Raw genomic sequence first — 22,719 nt, 5'->3', positions numbered from 1 at the left:
CACACTGCTCACCCCTCCCCCACCCCACCTCTCACATTGCTCACCCCTCCCCCACCTCACCTGTCAGGAGCTGCTCACCCCTCCCCCACCCCACCTCTCACGCTGCTCACCCCTTCCACCCAGCTTCCAGCCCAGACACCAACAAGACAGTCCCCTTGAAAGCCACAGTGGCCGTCATCATCTAAGTCCAAGGTACATTTTACAGCCAGCACCTACTGACTTCCCAGCAGCAGGTGGCCCTTCCTCCTCCCTACACATTTTCTTCTCTTAGCTTCTGCAAAACATCTGCTCCCTTCCAGCCACTCTTCTGTCCCCACTGCCCCATGAATGTGGGAGTTCTTCATCCCTCAGTCTCCCGTTCTCTCTTCCTTAAAACCTGCCCACATGCAGATGATTGGCGAATTTACAGACAGACCAGCCAGGCAGTTCACTGGAGCTCTGGGTCTGTAATTCACTTCCCACCTGCTGCTTCCTCTTGAATGACTCAACCACAACAGGCACAGAACTGAATTTCATGATCTTCTAGTGCTATTCGAACTCTGTAAAGAATGGTTCATTCCCCCAATCCAATCTATCGCCAAGCCCTGCAGTGTTACCTGTATCTCCCAAATCGCCCTCAGCTGCCATCGCCCAGGTCCAAACTGTAGTCATCTCTCTGAGGCTGCTGCAATAGTTTTCTATCTGTCCAATCCACTGTTCTCTAGACAGCTGCCAGAATAATCTTTCTGAAGTACAAATCTCACCCTTCTCGCTGGATAAAATCATCAGCCTCTTGCTGTTCCTGAGGACAGAGACAGAATCCTGGCAAGTCTCACTGAGGCCCTGCCTGGCTCTTTCCCGCCCCTCTCTGTGTCTCTCTTTCCCTCCAGCACGACCACTCTGGCCTTCTGCTTCCCTGTGTACACCCCTCTGTCTCCCACTCCCACCCAGGTCCTTTTCGCCGCTCCTCCCCTTGCTGAGATGCTCTCCACAGCCAACTGCTCATCCTTCAGACAGAAGTCAAGCCCCAGTTCTCTGAGGAACCCTGTCTCGACCCAGCCCAGTCTGTGCGCCTGTGATCTGTTCTCCCAGGACCAGGTGCCTCTTCATCAAGTTTTAGTTTGGCATTTATCTGTGTTTCCCTCTAGACCAGTGGTTCTCAGCCTTCCTAATGCTGTAGCCCTTTAATAGAGTTCCTGTGGGTTGTGACCCACAAGTTAAGAACCTCTGCTGTAGACCATAGTGAGGTCTGTAACGCGAGGTCTCAGGCTCCAGGGCTCAGCATTCCATCCCTGACACCTGCTACAGAAGCAAGGCTCTCATAAGTGCCTGTTTGAATAATCTTCTTCAGCAGCTGAGGTTAAGCACTTTTCTGTTTAATGTCTTTGAAATTCTGCCTCTATTGTCTAGTTCCATCGAAGATGCCTCTTCCAGTTCTATCTGAACTGCCCAGCGACAGTTCTGCAGGCTGCATCCCACCTCTAGCTCCTCCCCAGGTCAGCCCCTCCACAAAGCTAAGAGGATGCTGGGCCGAGTCCCATGAGCAGTCCAGAGGGCTACAGGAAAGGGGAGGCACAAGAGACTTCGAGGAAAGGGAAGCTGAAGAGCACCCTCTGGGGCACCGGGCGTGGGGACGAGAGCCCAGGAGGACGTACAGGTCACCTTAGCACCTGAACAGCTATGATGCTCAAACGTCAGCAGCTGAGTTCTTGGTAGCTCAGGATGGGAGTTTCTGGGTGGCAGACTCCTTCCAATAAAAGGAAGAGCATTCTAACAATTAGAAGCTCAATGTGGCTGCTACCCAAGTGGATTCTTTTCATCTGGTGAAATGAATATCACAAAAAAACACTTTTGACTAATGAACACCCTGAGTAAAGATGAATATTTGAAGCAGGTAAGTAGGGATACGGGGGCTCACTGCCCTCCAGGAGCCACAGCCCTCTGGTTGTGTGGCCAAGTGGAGCTCCCTGGCGGCCACTGTATGGGCACATGCCGTGGAGCCCAGTGGAGGGCAGGACCTCCTACCTTTTCTATTTTTGTTAATTCAGCTAATAACTACCATTCTCCATGAAAATCTGTTGCTTGGATGCTATGGGTTGAATGTTTGCATCCCTTCCAAAACTCAGGTTAAAACTTAATTGGGCAATAGTATTAAGAGGTGGGGCCTCTAGGAGATGATGAGGCCAGGATGGCTCTGCCCTCATGCATGGGATTCGCACCTGTTACAGGGTCTGTAGGGCACTAACTGGCCCTCTGCCCATCCACCCCTTCTATCATGTTAGGACACATCTTGGAAGCAGAGAACAGGCCCTCACCAAGTACTGAGCCTGCTGTGACTTTGACCTTGGACTTTCTGCCCTCCAGAACTGGGAGAAATAGTTTCTGTTGTCTATAAATTACCTAGTCTCAGCTATTTTTTTTAATAGCAACAGAAACAAATGAAGACATTAGCATTTATAGAGATTTTGGTCTTTTGAATAATTCCTGGGGTATATTTACCTATTGCCTTAACTTAATTCTGAGTTCCTTATAGCAGAAATCTTTGTTTTCCTCCTTTGGAATTGCTTATAAGACCAAGCACAATACAGGGTGATTGAAAAAAGAAAAGAAAAATGCAAAACCAAACCTTTCTGATAGGAAAGGTTAACACAACTACCTCAGGTTTGACTCATAAAACCCCTCACATAAGATCAGAAAACACGGCAGAGTGAGGCAACAGCCCCTCCCGCACCTGCCTCCCTCTGCCCAGCCCCGGGCCTCCCACTCTGACCCTCCAGGTCCCAAACACAACGTGCACCTGCCTGGCACACTCTCCTCAAGAGGAAAGCCAGAGTCTCCCCAATGAAGCAATCTCAAGGGATTAACTGCTTTTGATAAGAAAGCTGGAATCTCCAGGGAGCAGCTCACTCACATGCTGAGGTTGTAATTCCTGTCTCTTCTTTAGTGGTTACAAATGGGTCTGTGGCTAATGTAGGGATCTCAAAATAATTTTTGTGTAGGCCACTGTATAGTGTGTCACTTAACACCAGTGACACATTCTGAGAAACTTGTCCTTAGGTGATCCGGTCTTTATGCAAACATCCCAGCTGCACTCACACAGCCAGACGGACCGTCCTGCTGTGCCCCCAGGTACGTGGTGTGGCCACTGCTCCTATCTACAAACCGTATAGCCTGTCACTGTGATGGACACTGTGGGCCTCTCTGACACAAAGCTAAGTATTTTTGTATCTGGACATATCTAAGCACAGAAAAGGCGCAGTAAAAACACAGTAACATGGTCTTGTGGGGCCTCGATCACGTGTGCAGGTCTGTGTGACTGACACATCGCCAGGCAGCAGGGCTGTGTGCTCGTCCAGAGGGAGGATTTCCCAATTACAAACGGAAGAAGTATGTGCTGAATTTGCCTTATGAGGAATGGCCTCGAGATGGGTAAATCTGGGCAAAAACAAAGTGCTAGCAGACAAATACACGCAAAGGGCTTTCCAAAGACGCCCACAGCACCTGGCTGCTCTCCCATACTTTTAGATTAATTTCCATTCAATGTACTCCTGTTCTGAGAAGCTAGAGCATCTGACTTCTCAAGCAAAATCACACTTGTACCCTTAAATTCTGATCTATAACATCAGGTATAAACATGCTGTAAATCTGAAGTTTTTGCTACTGATGTTACATGTCAAGATACCTACATGTTCACTGAGCACAGCATATAGTGCACTACGTGTTCTGGGAGTGATCACAGTGCTGCCACATCCTAAACTACCAGGGGGTCTTCTTGAGCATTTTCAGATCTCCTGAAGTTTGATGGTGAGAGACCCTGACAGAACAGAGAAGCACAGAAATCAGGACGACCTGATGCTCATCCTGGCTCTGTCACTAACAAACTGACAGATGTACGTTATTTCTCTTGGTCCTCAGTTTCTCCACTTGTAAAATTTAGGAGTGAACATTTGTATTTGAAGGGGAAGTTTATCACACTCTGCAAAGTGGATGCACTGGGCTGGAGGCACTGCCTGGGCTGCTCCGACCCCTGCCAGGCTGGATGCATTGCCCGTGCTGCCCCGATCCCCTCCTGGCCGGATGCACTGCCCACACTGCCTTGACCCCTGCCCGGCCGGAGGCACTGCCTGTGCTGTCCAACCCTGCCTGGAGCTTCAAGACAGTGCTCTTTACGGGCGGTGGCTCTGACAGGTCCTTCCCTCTCACTCACTTGCTCTAGCATCGCATCACCCCCTATCCAAACAAGTCAACTCAAAGCATCTTAGCAGGTCATCTAATCACTAAATCATAGGTCTCAGCTACTCTGCTGGATAGGAAAGTACCACAGTTAACCTCTGCTTTGTTTACATTTTTATCAACCAAAAGAACACATTCTTCTGTATCTCTCAAAACTCCCTAATTTTAATCTCTAAAAATATTTCAGGCAATGACATTCTCTGCTACATCAGGTGCAAAATATCAAAATTAAGCAGAGTTTGGCAATGATTTCTTAGATATAACACTAAAAAGCACAGGCAGCCGAAGCAAAAACAGACAAATGGAACTACATCAAATCTAAAAACTTTTTTGTGTATCAAAATATCTACATAGTAAAAGGCAATCTACAGAATTGGAGAAAATATTTGCAAATCATATATCTGTTAATGGATTAATATCCAGAATATGTATAGCATAACTATAACTCAGCACAACAAAAAACAAAATTAAAAGGCTCCAATTAAAAATGGGAAAAGAATTGAAACAGACATCTCTCCAAAGATGCCATGCAAATGACCTGCAAGCATGTGAAAAAACTCCCATCATAAATCATCAGAAAAATGCAAATCAAGGCCACAATCATACCATCCAACACCCATGAGAGAGGCTGCTATTCAAGAAACAGAAGCTAGTAAGTGTTACAGGACATGGGGAAAGTGGACCGCCTGTGCTGTGTTGGATGGGTCGTAAAGCTCGATAGAAAACAGTGTGGCGTTTCCTCAAAAAACTGAAAATAAAATTGCCATACATGATACAGCAATCCCACTTCTAGAGGCATTTTCAGAAGAACTGAAATCAGGGTCTCAAGGAGACATTTGGAACCAGCATTCACCACAGCAGATGGCAACTCAAATGTCCACAGTAGGAAGACAGATGGACAAAACTCAACAGGTGCACACACAGGATGGAATCCTGCTTCCGTCAGAGACGAGCAGGGCTGACCCCAAGGACATGACGCCAAGTGAAATACGCTGCCCACCAGAGGCAGGCACAGGTACCTAAGGGTAGCCATCACTACGGACGGAACTGTGTCCCCTCAACATCCGTATGTTGAAGCTCTAACCCCAAGGGGCCTGTATTTGGAGGTAGGGCCTTTAAGGAGGTCACATTATGATCCAATGAAGTTGTAAGTTCTGATCTGGCAGGACTGTTATCCGCATCAGAGAAGAAAGAGACCTGAGACATCCCCCTGCATCCTTCCACGTGAGCAAGAGGACAGGCTGGGGAGAAGAGACCTCACCAGAGAGCCACCCAGACCTGGACTTCCGCCTCCAGGAATGCGAGGAAGTGAAGGTCTTGTTTCAGGCACTGGCCTGTGGTATTCTGCTGGGGCAGCTCTGCTGACAATCAACAGTAAACTCACAGAGACAGAAAGCAGAATGGTGATGACCAGGGCCGGGCAGGGGGAAGCAGGCTGCTGTGGGACAGCCATGGGTTTCACAGCTGCAGGATGACCAGCTTCACAACAGATCACCTCACTAAATTTCACAACGGTGCCAATCTACATAACACCTCTGAACTGTACACTTCAAAAGACCAAGATGGCAAATTTTGAAGGTTTTTTTTGAGACAGTCTTCCTATGTTGCCCTCAGTAGAGTGCTGTGGCATCACAGCTCACAGCAACCTCACGCTCTTGGGCTTAAGCGATTCTCTTGCCTCAGCCTCTTGAGTAGCAGGGACTACAGGCACCTGCCACAACAGCCAACTATTTTTATGTTGTGGTTGTCACTGCTGTTTGGCAGGTCTGGGCCGGGTTCAAATCTAACAGTGTTGGTATATGTGGCCAGAGCCCAAGCTTTTTTGGGTTTTTTGTTTGTTTGTTTGTTTGTTTTTTGAGACAGAGTCCCACTATGTTGCCCTCTGGTAGAGTGCTGTGGCATCACAGCTCACAGCAATCTTCAACTCTTGAGCTCAAGCGATTCTCTTGCATCAGCCTCCGTAGTAGCTGAGACTATAGGCACCTGCCACAAAGCCCAGCTATTTTTTGGTTGCAGTTGCCATTGTTATTTAGATGGCCCAGGCTGGGCTAGAACCCACCAGCCTTGGTGTATGTGGCTGGCACTGTAACCACTGTGCTATGGGCACCAAGCCAGGTTTTTTTTAACCACAATAAAAACATTAAGCAGGGTTTCAATTCCCCTGCTGAAATAAAGGAGAAAAAAAAAAGGTTAGGACACACTACTAATAAAATGATTCATGTTATTTCATGTATATGAAAATTATATGGGTATGGTTTATATGTTTTTTATTTTATTGGGAAAAAAATAATAATGACCATTTTAAGCAGAAACACATCTATTTTAAAAGAATATTCAGCAATATGTAGCCAAAGAAAGAGACCAAATTAGTTTATAAAATTCAGTTTCCATAGCCTACTAAAGCTAGTCTAAACACACGTTTCATTGACGTTTCTCCCTCAACGTATTTTACAAGAAACACTGCTGTTAGTAGTAGAATATACAACAGTTCTCAGCTCAAATTCTTTACTTTCCTAAACCAGATATTTTACCCTTTCAAAAAGGTGGGAAGAACCCACTACCAATTCTAGGATTCACGTAGCTGGAACAGTGAAGAGAATTCAATTTATCTTGAACAACAAAAAACCTTATTTACACTTAATGATTACATTCTCCTAAGTTTTTTTCTCTTAAAAATACGAAAACAAGCAACTTGATGCCTATGAAATTTTTTATCACTGTTTAATAAAAACAAATGTGTTCTTCATGCTTCCTTTGTAAAAAAAAGAAAGAAGTATAATAAACATTTATATTTGCTGCTTATTCTGTTTATCCTAACACAGCTACCATGTGGGATTACAGGAATTTGGCTCATGCCATAGTAACATTTCTCTTATTTGCTGGCCTAAATACGATCTCAAGAAAACCGTAGGCTATACCCCTAGGGGGAGAAGGCAGACACAGCTTGATTTAAGAAAACAGAGTTGGAGCCTCAACTTTAACACCGCCTGCATTTGGGCCTTTCCTACGCCGTGGGGGATGTTTAAAGGTTCCCCTATTTACCAGCTGCCTGTAGTTCCCCAAGTTGTTAACAACCAAAAACGTCTCCTGATAGTGCCAAATGCCCCTCTAGTGTGAGGCCACAGATGAACTGATGAATTGGTAGAATTAAACGACACAAGTTAATATAGAGTCTAAAGTCCAAAAGTTCATGTTTAGCGTCTAAATGTTGATACAAAAACTAAAGATTTTGACATATAGGGTAACTTACGAATATAAAATGTAGAGCAGTACAAAACCACCCGGCAATGTGTGGAGTGCTGGATGGAGCTGGGGTGGGAGGGGTTGTTGATGAAAAACAACCCACTTAAAAATGTTGGGAGAGCTGTGTGTCAGTTGCTAGAAAGAAGTAACATTCTAAAAATACTGCACGCCACTCTCCTGTGTGTGTGCTCAAGGATGAAACCGCAGTGTCATCTGCTCGCTTCTGGTTTTAGACCACCACCTGGCAAGCCACCCTCCACTAGAAAACATTCCAGCCAGTGGGACGAAAATAGTGCACACACCAACCCATGTGCAAAAATATGCCAGGCAGCCTACAGTTAGTTCAGTCATGCCCCAAAAGAAAGACACTACTATCCTTAAGGACAAAGGTAAATAACCCACAGGAGTACTCAATCCCCCCACCGTGGGGGACACACAGTGGACGGCCAGCAGGAGGGAACACACAGCAAAGGAGGGTGAACACAGCAGGCAAACCGGAATAATCACTCATTTCTGAGATGTCAACCTGTCCTAAAGCAGCGGTTCTCAACCTGTGGCTCGCGACCCCTTTGGGGGTCTCCTGCATATCAGATATTTACATTAGGACTCATAACAGTAGCAAAATTACAGTTATGAAGTGGCAACAAAAATAATTTTATGGTCACCACAACATGAGGAACTGTATTAAAAGGTCATGGCATTAGGAAGGTTGAAACCACTGATCTAAAGACAACTAACTGGGTTTAAAAAAAAAAAAAAAGGAGCCTACCGATCACACACAGCAGAGCACAGCTGAGTCACAGGGCTTTGTTAAGAACAGGAGAAATAGTGGGGCAGGCACATCAGCTCTTAGTAACACTCCTCAAGAAAGGTGGTGTAAAATAACCACCCTATATAGAATGTGTGCAAGATTCATCACTGCAACAGGATCTACAACCACATTCTTCCTCTTAACACCCAAAAGTTGTCACAGAGGGACTAGCATCTCCAGAAGGGTGACCTTGGAGTTCTCTCTCATACCACCCGTAAAGCTGGGCTGTGTGAACAAGAACTGGAGCTGCCAACAGATATGCAGCTTATCACACACAGAGATGAGCAGAGATCAGGTCCTGCCTGCACAGACACCAACTGTGTACTTCTCCAGCTAAGCAAGGCACACATGGTCCTGGCTCGTATGGAGTTTACACCCCAGGGCAGGGTGGTGTCTGAAATCTTAGAAAACCAAACATAAGGAGAAAATCCTAAAGGCTTTCAGGGACAGAACAGGTATAAGACATTTCAGATATTTAAGGATTGACTACAGTCCAGGTTAAAAGAACTATAAAAGGGGGCGGCGCCTGTGCCTCAAAGGAGTAGGGCTCCAGCCTCATATGCCGGAGGTGGCAGGTTCAAATTCAGCCCCAGCCAAAAACTGCAAAAAAAAGAACTATAAAAAGATATACCTCATCAAATTAAAAAATGAATCAGAACATTGAACGAAAAAAACAAATTGCAAAAAGATAGAGTACTTTGTGTAATACTACTTATAAATATTTTTAAAACATATCAAAAATATACTGTATTTCTAAGAAAATGCTTATATAATAAAAATATGAAAACACTCATGGTGATAATAGCTGAGAGTAAGAGGCTTCGCCTTGGTACTTCTTTAAGAGGAAGCAACCCCACAGTCAGAACCCCAGAGGGTCTGGACACAGGGCAGGGAGGGAGGGGAAGAAGCCAGGCCAAGCCCCATGTCTCCCCCTCCTCTCGTGAAGAGTAGGATGCTAATTACATCTAGATAGTGATAGTTGCAATTTACAGGTGTGTATTAACAAGATCCACACCTAAGAGATAATGACGCAGGGCAGATGAAAAACCAGAAGATACAAGAAATCAACCATTTTTTAAAAAGCAAATATAGCAATATTAACATCAGGCAAAGTAGAATGAAAGAAAAAATAGCATCAAATAGAAGAACAAAATCTCCTATGGAATATGAAAGTCAAGTCGTCGTGCCACACACCTTTATGCTTTAATATCCAATGCACATACGGACACCAAAGCAAGCCAGAAGAATATCACTTCCATAAGCATATGTAAAACTTAACACAGCTTTCACAGTGATCCACACTTAAAATAAACAGAAAAGATGAACATAAAGGGTTTTAATAAACGACTGTGCAAATCTAACCCCGGTACATGAAGGTAAACACACGCACAACATCATCAGGGAATGCAAGCAATGAACGGTTTAACACTGACCATGTATAAGGACATCCAAAGCAGAAGCCTTCAGGAAACCTCAGCAGCGACCCCACGAGCATGTCATCTGACCATGTGAAACGCAAGGACGGGATTTCTAGAGGTGCAATTGTTGAGTCAAAGGGCAAGGGCATTTAAATTTTGATGGATAATATCAAGTAGTCTTGTAAAAAGTCCTTGTGAATTTGTACTGCTTCAGAAGTTAACACGAATGCCAGTTTCCTCCCACTGTCGCCCAACTGCCATTTAGATTTCTGCCTGTCTGATATCAGTCGAGAGGAAACGGGTTCTCTCGGCCATTCATCAGTATGAATCATCTGTAATAATTCAATCTGTGTTTAAAGTGTACACAGGTCACTACAAAAGTTGTGAGGCAGACTGTGTAGGGTCCATCATTTGCCTTCCAGGAAACAGCCGACAGCGTCCCTTCTGATTCACCTGCTCAAGTCTGAACTCACCTGGCTGCTCCGTGCTGCTGGGCAGGCTTCACTGGTTTCCCGCCACACAGATTTTACATTTCTTGATTTTTGTGGACCTCAAAACTTTTCTACTGACCCACGTATCACTTAGCAGTACCATACCTAGAAGCATCAAATAGAGAAGTGGTACAGTGCCATTCAATCCATTAACTTCTTAACACTGGCGTGGCAACAAGCTGAGAAAGAACGTTTGTAAGGAGAAGACAAACCCCAACTCACTCTCTGTTGCTGCCTCTGACGCAGGGCTGGTAGAGGACCTTGACGGCGCTCCGCACAGAGCTGCAATCGGCCTGTGCTATGTCTTCCAACAGGGGGAATTTTTTGATCCATTTAGAACTTCTCAAAGATTCAATCACCAAACTGTCTGAGTTTAAAAGCCACAGCTGAAGATGTGGAAAGAAAGTCCGAGTGTAAGGATGCTGCCGCCCTGTCTGTATCTTATCAAAACTAAAAATAACCTCTAAAAATACCAGGGGGAAAAATAGGCAATCATGTATTTAATTTTTAAGTAGGATAGGCCTTTCAAAGAATAACATTTGGTAGAGCAACTGACATCATAAAGTTAAAAAAAAGCCGACTAGAAGAAAACACTTCCCACATTACGTCATCCTCCGTAATAATAACAAGAGTGCCTCGAAATCAGTGAGGGGGACACAGTGTAACAGAAATGCAGGCGGAGAGCAGGACAGAACCAACAGGAGAAATACACAGTCAACAGACACGAAATATCAACATAATTAGTAATAAGTGAGTAATAAACTTTCTGTGCCACCATTTTTCATTCGCCAGATTAGCAAATATAAAAGACCTGCTAACACCCAGTTCAGAGGAGGGCTTGAAATGGACGCTCCCATGTTCCTGACAGGAGGGCATTTTAAGGTTTGGGAGCGTGGGATTTAGGGAGGGATCCTCTCAGAAGAAAGGAGTGAAGGCAGTGGGGCGAGGCAGGGACGAGCTCGTGGACCAGACTCAGCTGGAGCAACCAGGGTGAATCCCACCTGCAGGGTGTGTGCCGCAGAGACAGGAGGCCCCTGCTTTCTGTGCCCAGGATGAAATCACTGACAATGGACTGACAATGGCAGGGGGACAGCGGGGCACAGGTAACTTCCTGGGCAAAACAGTATCTGCCGTGCAAGGGCCCGTCCCTGGACAGGAAGGCAGCTGAGGATGGTGAGCCATCCTGCATCTCTAAGAGATGAACCAGCACAACTGTTATGGGAGGTAATAATTATCCAAGTTTAAAATACACAAATTGTGGGCAGCACCTGTGGCTCAGTGAGTAGGGCACTAGCCCCATACACTGAGGGTGGTGGGTTCAAACCCAGCCTCGGCCAAACTGCAACAAAAAATAGCCGGGCATTGTGGCAGGCACCTGTAGTCCCAGCTACTCGGGAGGCTAAGACAAGAGAATTGCCTAAGCCCAAGAGCTGGAGGTTGCTGTGAGCTATGATGCCATGACCTTCTACCGAGGGCAACAAAGTGAGACTGTCTCTACAAAAATAAAATAATAAAATATACAAATTGTAACACTATGTTAGATGAGAGAGATCCATTTCTTTCTTTCTTTTTTTCTTTCTTTTTTTGCAAGGTCTCATTTTGTTGCCTTGACTAGAGTGCTGTGGCATCTTCAGAGCTCACAGCAACCTCACACTCTTGGGCTCAAGTGATCCTCCTGCCTCAGCCTCCCAAGCAACTGGGACTACAGGTGCCCACCACATCATCCATTAGTTTTTCTATTTTTAGTAGAGAAAGGGTCTCACTCTTGATCAGGCTGGTCTCAAACTCCTGAGCTCAAGTGATCCTCCCTTCTCGGCCTCCCAGAGTGCTAGGATTGTAGGTGTGAGCCACTGCACCCAGCCAGAAAGATCTATTTCTGAAGAAGTACTAAAATACCTGGGAAAAGTTATTTTCCTGGCAGCCTTGTCTGTAATGGCCGTAAAGTGGACTTCCCATCTTTAAACAGCCCATTGCTATTCACAGTGACCAGACATGACCCTCAGGTAGCACGTTATGTGAAGCAAGCACGTTGCAGAAAACTGATCACCTGCTACTAGTTTGTTTTTTTCTTTTTTTACAAACACCTGTGAATGTATGTATATACAGTTTTATATGGATAAAAAAATGCTCCTGTGCACGTATCAGGCTAACAGAGATGACTTCTGGAGCGTCTGACGTGTGAGGGCAGGAGAGGCACGGACAGGAGTCCCGGCTCCTCTACCGTCTTCATGTTGCCCAGACATGTTTCAAGAATGTATCACTTCCATAAAAAATAGGGTTTATTTCTTGATTTATTTTCTGCAGTTTTGGCTGGGGCCAGGTTCAACCCTACCACCCTTGGTCTTTGGGGCTGGCACCCTGCTCCTTGAGCCACAGGCGCCTCCCCCCAAAATAGGATTTTTTTTAAATGTAAGCATATGTCAGAAAGTTTTTAAAAGTTTCCACTTCTGATTTGAATTTGAAAACTTTACAATGAGAGAAAACTAAAACTAGGCCAGGTGTGGTGGCTCACATCTGTAGTGCCAACATGCTGGGAGGCAAAGCTCAGGAGTTCCAGACCACCTGAGCAAGAGCGAGACCCCCCATCTCTACAAAAAACAGACAGGTGTTGTGGCGTGCACCTGTAATCCCAGATGGTAGGGAGGCTGAGGCAGGAGGATCATTGGAACCTGGGTGTTTGAGGCTGCTGGGAGCTGAGATGACACCACTGCTCTCTAGCAGGGGTGACAAAGAGAGAGACTTGTCTGAAAAGAAAACTAGAACTGATTTCAGACTCTGATCATGAGGAGTCCATGCCAGTCAGAAGCCACCTCAGCTTTCCACAGACATCACCTGGGGGCAGAGAAGCTGGGGTGACTCATGGGGGCCAGCTGCCTGCAGAGCCAGGCCTCACACACAGCATTCTGTTTACGTCAAGCACCTAACACAGTACTTTCAAATAAAACAGGCTTAATATATGTTTTCTGGTTAAATAAAACAGGTGCAGGCAGAGAAGAGACAAGGCCATATTCTTGGATTTCCAAGTAAATGACCCAAATTAACTTCTGCAGAACACTGTTTTAGTAGAGGTTGTATAACATTAGATCCTCGTGATACCTGTGTGTGTGTGTGGGGGGGGGGTGCTGCCAGCCACAGAGCCCCTTTCTAGAACTTGCCACTGTTTCTCAAATATGAGAGTCAGAGGCAATTAAAAACAACAGAAGAATAGAACATATTTTAAACACAAGAATATTTAATAAGAAAAAGAAGTGGGACAGACAGAATGGTGTCACTGAAAAGCCATTAAGGGCGGCGTCTGTGGCTCAAAGGAATAGGGAGCCGGCCCCATACGCCAGAGGTGACGGGTTCAAACCCAGCACTGGCCAAAAACTGAAAAAAAAAAAAAGAAAGAAAGAAAGAAAGAAAAGCCATTAAAAACTGAGTGAAAATCCTCCTTTTGTGAGGCGAGCTACTTAGGAGCAAAGACCAGGTGTCCTCCTCTCTGAATTCCTGGTCCCTGGGACACAGAAGCGCTTGATCGTTTGTTATTAAATTAAGGGAGTTTAATTCACGCATTAAACTAATATTTATAAGTCCAATATTGATCAATTATTTTTTACACCTGAGAATTAAGAAAAAAGAATGAAGACAACTCAGAATGAAGACTTTCTGGGGCCTTGGATTTTTAGGCTACCAAAGTATGAAAGGATCAAATTTCTTACCAAGATGTACACTTTGCCATCCCGACCTTGAATAGTAAACCTAAATGTGCTTCTAGCAGAGAGTTCCACTAGACACCGGGCCACCGTGCTCTGGACGAACTCAGACCTGTGTGAACAGAAGGCTGCTTTCACAAAGTGTCTCTCACAGAAACCATCCTCCTGCCTCAGCCTCCCAAGTAACTGGGACCACAGGTGCCAGACTCTAACTGGCAAGACAAGCCCAAGATACCCCAGAGCACCTGACAGGGAGTGAGGTCAGGACCCAGACTTTTCTATTCCCCACACATTCTCTCACAACCTGTGCTAATATGGATTTTAGTATGTTGTAATATATCTACGTTTGTTCCATTCTTCTAAAACCGACTCTCCAATCATGAATACATACTCTATCCAAAAACGTGAACTATGGTAAAGACATACTATAGTTAACTTTGGTTTGCAAACTAAACAAGATTCAAGAAAAAGAAACACTAATGGATTTAGGGGCTAAGCCCACCTTTTGTTAATTCATACGGGTCCTTTGAAAGTGAGCCATGGTCCAAATTTTAAATAGGTCAAATTCAAACCAGAAATCATTCAAAACTCTACTGAGGATTAGGTTATAAGATCCTGGGTATCAGGCATGTAGAAAGAAGCACAAAGAAAACTTTCAAAATTAGATTTATATGAGTACATTTCTCTATACCATTACATAAGCAAAACATAAAGAAAGTAAATCTTAAACCTCTTATATATGTGGTTTGATTCAACTGTCTAAAAGCCTTTCTCAGCTGGGCATGGAGGCTCACACCTGTAATCCCAGGACCAAGGGTCACCATTGTGGGAGAAATGCTTGAGCCCAGAAGTCTAGGACTAGCCTAGGCAAGAGAGCAACATCCCATCTCCACAAAAAAATTAAAACTTAGACATAGTGGGATGCGCTGCAGTCCCTGCTACTCAGGAGGATGAGGTGGGAAGATGGTCATGAGCCCAGGACATGCCACTGCACTCCAGGCTGGGCAGCAGAGCAAGACCTTGTCTCTGAAAAAAGTACAAAATAAATTGTATTCGTATATATTCATTTCACCTTAAAAAATGAAAAGTGTATATTCATTTCACTTTAAAAAGTGTATATTCATTTCACTTTAAAAAATGAAAAGCCTTTTATTTAAAGACAGAATCTCACTTTGTCACCCTTGGTAGGGCACAATGGCGTCACAGCTCACAGCAACCTCAAACTCTAGGGCTTAAGCGATTCTCTTGCCTCAGCCTCCCAAGCAGCTGGGAGTACAGGCACCCACCACAACGCCCAGTTATTTTTTGTTGCATTTGTCATTGCTGTTTAGCAAGCCTGGGCCAGATTTGAACCCGCTAGTCTCGGTGTATGTGGCTGGCACCGTAACCACTGTGCTACAGGCATGGAGCCTGAAAAGCCTTTCTTAAAGGCCTTCTTTATTTATTCCTTTCCAAATTAGAATGGTATGAATAACTATGAATTCCTGAATGATCAATTGTACCTTCCTTTTCCTACATGTGAAATTATAAAATAAACTTAATTTGCTATTTGTACCTTGATATGATGGGAAAGCTTTTATCAGATGGCAGAATAATGATCTCTGTCATATAAAACTTAGTGGTTTCTAGGAAAAAAAGAGAAGAAAATTAAGACTCTCTGCAGATAATAATAATTTAATCACAGGCAATTCGGTTTCAGATTATGATGTTCCAAACTAAATATTCAATATACTGGTGAAATTAACACTCAGTAAGCACCTTCCCAAACCTCCCTGGATTTAAAAGACAAACTTCTTCAGATAAACATGTTTTTTCAGAAAACTGTTCAGAGCGAATCTGTTGTAGCAAGACTCTGCTCACAGATACAGAAGATTTTAAAAACGTTCAATCACAGCCCACATGTGCAGAAATCAGGCACTGAGTTTCTCATTTCTATAGAATAGCTACAAACCTGGAAGTTATTGAAAAAGGTTTTTTAATCATACTATCTCAAAGCCTGTGCACAGAAGCATGAATTCAAACATTAGTATTTGCAAAGAATCTCACCGACTCTACTAATGCACAACTCTCACCAAATTTATTTACTTGATTAGTTTACAAAACATTTTAAACAGTAGACTAGATATTTAATAAATATTAATGTAAACACAATCATCTTGGATTTAAAAAAGTATGAATAATATTTAATCTCACCAGCAATGAAGGAAATGCAAATCAACATGCAATTTTTTTTCTTAAGCATCAACAAAATATTTTTCAATGATGTGCACAGCGCTGGTATGCTCACTCACACATTGCTGTGATGAATGAAAAGGACAGACTTCTGGAAAGCCACTTGGCAAAGGCCTTAAAATTGCATGTTTAAATAACTAAGAATTTATCTCAAGAAATACTCATGCAAAATTGATCTATAAAGATGTTCATCATCATAATAGAAAAATGCAGAAAACAAATGACTAAAAATTGAGAATAAGTTAGATAAACAATGATATACTTAGGTAACAGAATTCCATGCATGTTTCAAATTTTAAATAGGTTAATTAAAACCAGAAATAATTAAAAATAGTGTTGTCAATAAAAGTGGTGCTGTCAAACCATTTTTAATAAGACAGAATGTTATTCTTGGTATGTTTTTAAAAGTTATTAATTACCCAATATAATACACAGAAAAGAGCAAAAACTAAAATCAGTAGACAGTTCAGTAGTTTATTCTATAGAGACAGCCATGCTGGCACATTCACTCCTGAAGCTGTCAATCTTTACATCACTATTTTGATGTCATATGAGATGCAGAATTGATTCCTTTTATCCTAGTTGTTAATACAGCTAATAATACCTATTTAATAGCACAGGTATTATATTCATCGCTTTATACAATTAACATTCATTTAGTGTCCTTTAAGAATTTACCATTTTCTTCACCAGTTCCTCTTAAACTTAACTCTTCTATCTGGAGTCATTTTCTTCTGAGCACAGGCCCTCCTGCCAGTGGCTCCCCCAGTGGCCAGAGAAGCAACTTCTGAGGGCTGCCGGGGTTCTGAGGGCTGCCAGGGTTCTGCAGGCTCCCGCAAGCTCCCGCAAGCTGGTGACCGTCTGGATCTGCTGGCTCCTCGTCCCTGCAGAGGTGGCGGAGATCCAGCAACCCCTTGGGAGCATCAGGGTCTGTCCTAAAGCCTGGGACACCCAAGTCTCCAACTGGGTGACCAGAGCCTACCACGGGCACAAAAGAAACTGTCGGCAGCTGGCTTTTTCACACAAGCATCCATCAATGATGGGGAGAGCCTTCGAGGTCTAGGATTTGAGACTATTATTTACAAAAGTACATTTAGTATCTTCATATTTAACTGATGACTTGTGTCTATCTAGAATTCTGGGCTGAAAGGACTTTCCCTTCAAATTATGACAGCCTTGCTTCATTGTCTGGTAGCTCTCAGCTCTGCTGTGAAGAGGTCTAATGCTATTTTATTCCTAATCTCCTGCATGCTAACCGCCTTTCGCCAGTCCTGGAAACTGGAAACTTCACTCATGGTATTCTGAAATTACTCAATAATGTGGCATGGAATGGCTCCCCTGCCAGCCCACCATTAACTGCACTGGTCACTGAATGGCCCCTTTCAGTCAGGAAACTGATGTCCTGGCTCTGAAAATAGTCTTGTAATAAATTTATGCTATTTTTATTCATTGGTTATTACCCAAACTCTGTTGTTTCTATTCTCTTTTTAGAATTTCTATGAGCTCAATGTTGGCTGTCCTGAAAGGCTCAATTTACTTATTCATTTAACAAATATTTACTGGGTGGTACTCACTACATGTCAGACGTTACTCTACGTGCTGAGGTAGCAGGAATAAACAAGACAGACCATGCCCCCACCTTCAGGAAACACACAATAATGATAGTATGTTTTTCATATTTCTTCTTTGATTTTTAATCTCCATCTTTTGGTTCTGATTTCTAGGACAATTCCTTAATTTTATCTTCTAGTTCTTTGGGTTTAATTTTTTTTAAGTGATTACTTTCTTTTGTAGAGACAGAGTCTCAGTCTGTTGCCCAGGCAGGAGTATGATGTCTCACTGTAATCTCAAACTCCTGGGCTTAAGTGATCCTTCTGCCTCAGCTTCCCTAGCAGCCAGGACTACAGGTGCATGTCACCGTACCCAGCTAACAATTTTTTTTTGTAGAAACCGGATCCTTCTCTGTTACCAAGGCTGGTCTTGAACTCCTGACCTCCAGCCATCCTCCCGCCTAAGCCTCCCGATCACTGGGATCACAGGCCTGAGCTGCTGCACCTGGCTGAAGCTATTCCATTCTTCATTCAATATGATTTCATTTCTCCAAGGATACTTTATGTTTCTTTAGTTTTCTTTTGCTCTCTACGTAATTTGTTTCTTCTCAGTGTTTTGAATCTAATTCTTGCAGTTTGGTTTTTTTGGGGTGGGGTGGGGCTGGGCTTGAACCCACCACACCTGGTACATGGGGCCGGCACCCTACTCCTTGAGCCACAGGCGCAGCCCATTGAATCCACTTCTTATTTATTTGCCTTGGTTTCTTTGACGGTGGAGATTTCCTCAAACATGTGCACTTGGTGATTCTCAGCCATCCATCCCGACTTAAGCATGTGCAATAAAGTGCTGGGCACAAACACACGGCCTGGTGACTACCGGGTGACTGAATACAAGCTCTTTTTTTATTGTAGAGATAGGGTCTCCCTCTGTTGTGTGGGCTGGAGTACAACGGCTATAATCAAAGGCATGATTACAGTGGACTGTGTCCTGAACTCCTAGTCTCAGGCCATCTTTGCCTCAACCTCTCAACAGCTGGGACCCCAAACAATCAGTTATCTACAAGTCTTTTCTCTGGTTGGTATTCTTCCATTATTCTCCCACCCTGAGGACTGCAGCAGCAAGCTAACAGTCAGAGAAGAAACCTGGGAGTCTAACAGCTCCATATACAAACTCTGAACCAATCCTGCCCATTTCCCTTTGTCTCAGTCAATGTATGTCTTTTATTCCTTAACTGACATTTTAACTGGACTTCAGGGAGGAGAAAAAGAATAAAGAAGTAAATTCACCTTATTTAACCATAAGCGTTAACATTATCTAAGACATGGCTTAAGGGGCTTCCTTCCTTCCCCAAAGTGGTGCTGAAGACGGACCCTTACTACCCCTCCCTCTGAGCAGGGGACTACTCGCAGGAATCTGTGTTTAAAAACAAATACCCCACCTGTTTTTCATTAAGTATAATAGCTTCACTTAAATTATACCACCTAATTAATTATATTAAAGCACTTATTCATCACCCACCAAGTGAACACAGCATGTGTAGCTCTCTAGACATTTTAGAGCACATCTTTTTTTTTACATTTTAGATTAACATGAGGGTACAAATGATTTGGTTACACTGTTTGCCTTTCTAAGGTACAGTTCGCGTTGTAGATGAGCCCTTCACCCAGTGGTGTGCTGTACATCCTACACCATGCCCACTAGGAAGTGAGAATCTTAATCCCCAAAATACGTTGCTATCAAAGATATGCTCTAAGTGACAGCTTGTTAATGTCTTTAGATAGAAATGTATCTTAAGTATTAGCATTTTCATTATTATATATATACATATATATATTTATATATATATATATATTTTTAAGACAGAGTCTCACTATGTCACCCTCAGTAGAGTGCTGTGGCATCACAGCTCACAGCAACCTCAAACTCTTGGGCTTAAACGATTCTCTTGCCTCAGCCTCCCAAGTAGCTGGGACTATAGGCGCCTACCACAATGCCTAGCTAATTTTTTGTTGCTGTTGTCGTTGTTTAGCCGAGTTCAAACCTGTCAGCCTCGGTGCATGTGGCTGGTGCCATAACCACTGTGCTACAGGTGCCAAGCCAATTCATTATTATATTTTAAAGGAGAATAGTATAGAGTTTATGGGAAGTATAATTAACACTAGTGGGAAAAAACTCAGAATGTGTTTTCTTCCATTTCAATAGGTCCTTTCCACTCTTAATCAGAAATACAACCAGAAGGCAGATGGCAGCCAGGAGATGGAACTTTTCCACCTCTGGACACTGACTCTTCTGATTGAGGAGGTGTGTTTAAAAAGTGTCCAACAGAGCAGCACCTGTGGCTCAAAAGGGTAGGGCGCCAGCCCCATATGCCGGAATTGGCGGGTTCAAACCCAGCCCCAGCCAAAAAAATAAAAAGCGTCCACCCTTCTTAAGATAGACCCAAGGTACAAGTTCATGTTTTTGCTTTATATCTAAATACAAAGAAGTTACAAAATATGGAAAATGATCCAGCTTCTTAACACTTAAAACTCAATACTCTGCACTTATAAAGGTCAAAATACACAAACTTCTTGGCATATCAGGCAATATGTTAATTGGTTTCTATTTTGAAAAGCATGAATTCTAAGACATATATTAATCAGCTATCTTTCCTATACAGTTAGCATAAAATCTCCTTCAGGACTTTAAACGAGCAGGCATCACTTGGCTTTTTGTTATGAAATTCTTACCTGATGACACGGTCTCTCCCAAGATTACCTTGCAACGCTTACAAATTACTTTGGTATTTGCCTTTGGCTCCTGCAGAACAGAAAAAATGTCATTTAAATGTCATTTAGCTTTTCTTAAAGGAATATATAATTTTAACATAGTCCCTAGAGTATACATTGAACTTTACATTTTATTCTGCCCTCTACTAAATGCTGGGAATACATTTAGCTTGTGAACATAATTCACACGCACACAGATAATTCTTTTCGAATCTTAAAATACAGTAACACGCCAACCGACTTTTCCAAACCTAGCCACTTTTTAATGAGCCAAATGTTGCCAAATAATCTGAAGAAGTAGCACTTTAGATTTCTAAAAGGCAACTCTTCTTATAATTTAGAAGAGGCATGTGGTGAGCAAGAAAGGCAGAGCGGGCTGATGACTGCTCCAGCTCCCGTGTGTAAAATTACTGAACAATCGCAACTTGGACTCATTTACTTTGACTCCTATTCCAGTGTAACTTTTGTGAACATAACCCATAACTCATAACCACCCATAACTGAAAAGTAAAAAATGCTGAACCTGTTTATATGATGCTATTTTTTTCCATTTAAGATATGCACTATAATTAGTAAGATGAACAGAGTTCTGGGATAAATTCTTGAAACATTCTTAAACTTCAAAAATCCAAATTCATTACCTGGCATACAATTTGAAATCTCAGCATTGACCTAATCATTAAACCAAGAATGGTCCTTTGCACACCCAGTCACACCTTTGTAGAAGCCGTGGGACACCTCTCTCACCCAGCTGTGGGACACTCTTCACCCAGCCGTGGGACACTCCTCTCACCCAGCTGTGGGACACCCTTCATCTAGCTGTGGGACACCCCTCTCACTCAGGTACACACACGGCAGAAGTGATGTAAAAACCTATTTACTTCAGCTAGAGGTCAAAAAGTCACAAGCAACTACACAAATTATATATTGGGGTCTTTGCCTATGATTGATTTGTTGCCTACCACAAATCCATGCTGCTGGTAAAAATCCATAAATGCCCCACAGCCGCTCTCTATACGAAGGACTCCTGAGATGAATCTGTTCACATTACTGAAATCTCTAGTAATATCAATACTTATCCCATTTCCCTAGTCAGGCTGCATATTTAAACAGACTCTCCACTCTGTCTCTGAAGTCTCTGAGGAAACACACACACACACACACACACACACACACACAGAGCCTCGTGAGTCCCTTCAGCTCTGGCTCAAACACCACTGGGCACACTCACGATGCAGGCGCACCATGGGCTGTCTCTGGGCTCTGCACTGACATCCTCACATCTGCACATCATAAACAGCAGGTCTCAGATCCTGGACCAGACAGGTGCCTGGATGGGGTCACTGACATCAAAAGTAATTAAAAAAAAAATACAGAAACCTATGAACATGCGCATTTGTTTATGTACAGCACTGGGGACCAGCCCCAGACTACACGTGGAGTTCTTTCCCAGTGACTGGCGGAGATGAGAGGATGAGGGAAAATTGAAGAGTTAAGACACAAAAGCAAGTTTTAAGAAGCCAGTGGGGGAGCGGTCCTGTCCATCTCCAAGTGTGAGGACTGGTGGACACCCAGAGCTCTGGGCCAGCTCTGCTTTACTACACACATCACTGTTGTAATCACCAGTCTAATGGGGGAGGCTAAACCCTCACGGCATGGTTCTTGCTGGGCTTGCATTTTCTAATCAAACTATTTCCCTAACTAACTGTTAATTAAACTGATTTATTTCTTACTTTTATCACTCTAAGTTATTAATGATCTTAATACAAACAGAGCATGGACATGGAACACAGCTCAGGAACAGGGTGTCAAAGCAGATCCCAGTCAGACCAGGCACATGAATCTCAGGAGTGGCGATTAAAGCCCCGGGAAGCCTTGTGCTCAGACCAGCTGGCGCTGCTGCCAATGCCCAGATGACAGAAAAAAGGAGATATTTCCCCCCTTATCTTCCTAAGAGACTTTTTCTCTCTTAACAAGGTTTAGGTGCCCACCCTGTCTCCAATGCATTCTGCATTCCCTGGCTAACTCCCCAAATGCACTCACTGTCCCTGAAAGGGCAGCCCCGCCCGCGGCCAGCCTTGTCTCTCAGTGCTCAGTGACCTCTCAGCTGAGTCACACCAGGGAGGAGTGAAGCTCCAGCAGGACAGTTTGCTTCAAAACACCAGGCTTCAGGCTGTCCCTCTGCAACAGATTTGGGGTTTCTCTGACCCACTTCTCTTCTCTGTTCCCCTTTGCCCATCATCTGAAATCATTTTCTTTTCTTTTTTTTTTTTTTAGACAGAGCCTCAAGCTGTCCCC

At 43.6% G+C, this 22,719-nt stretch overlaps 1 protein-coding gene across 4 annotated transcripts in view; it reads right to left on the bottom strand.

Annotated features, from left to right (window-relative positions):
* The window catches only part of UBE3D (ubiquitin protein ligase E3D), a 48,031-nt gene that overhangs the window by 647 nt on the left and 24,665 nt on the right, over positions 1-22,719 (bottom strand). Inside the window, exons 5-10 of one of the 4 annotated variants that reach the window (XR_002770921.1) lie at positions 20,383-20,452; positions 15,426-15,495; positions 13,877-13,982; positions 10,398-10,561; positions 10,158-10,280; positions 597-781 (exon numbers count right to left, since the gene is read on the bottom strand). Coding sequence is in view for 2 of the 4 variants with exons in the window: in XM_023507790.1 (XP_023363558.1) it covers positions 10,262-10,280; positions 10,398-10,561; positions 13,877-13,982; positions 15,426-15,495; positions 20,383-20,452 (429 nt within the window). In the remaining 2 variants the exon portion in view is untranslated. Of the gene's footprint in view, positions 1-596; positions 782-3,408; positions 3,794-10,126; positions 10,281-10,397; positions 10,562-13,876; positions 13,983-15,425; positions 15,496-16,786; positions 17,081-20,382; positions 20,453-22,719 lie in introns of those variants that run through there. The other 3 variants (XR_002770922.1, XM_023507790.1, XM_023507791.1) reach the window with 3 other exon arrangements.

The sequence above is a fragment of the Otolemur garnettii genome, unplaced genomic scaffold (genome assembly GCF_000181295.1).
Source record: "Otolemur garnettii isolate 467f Iridium unplaced genomic scaffold, OtoGar3 scaffold00205, whole genome shotgun sequence".
NCBI classification, from domain to species: domain Eukaryota; kingdom Metazoa; phylum Chordata; class Mammalia; order Primates; family Galagidae; genus Otolemur; species Otolemur garnettii.
Note: the sequence above shows the minus strand (reverse complement) of the source record. Positions and strands in the feature narration are given on the sequence as shown.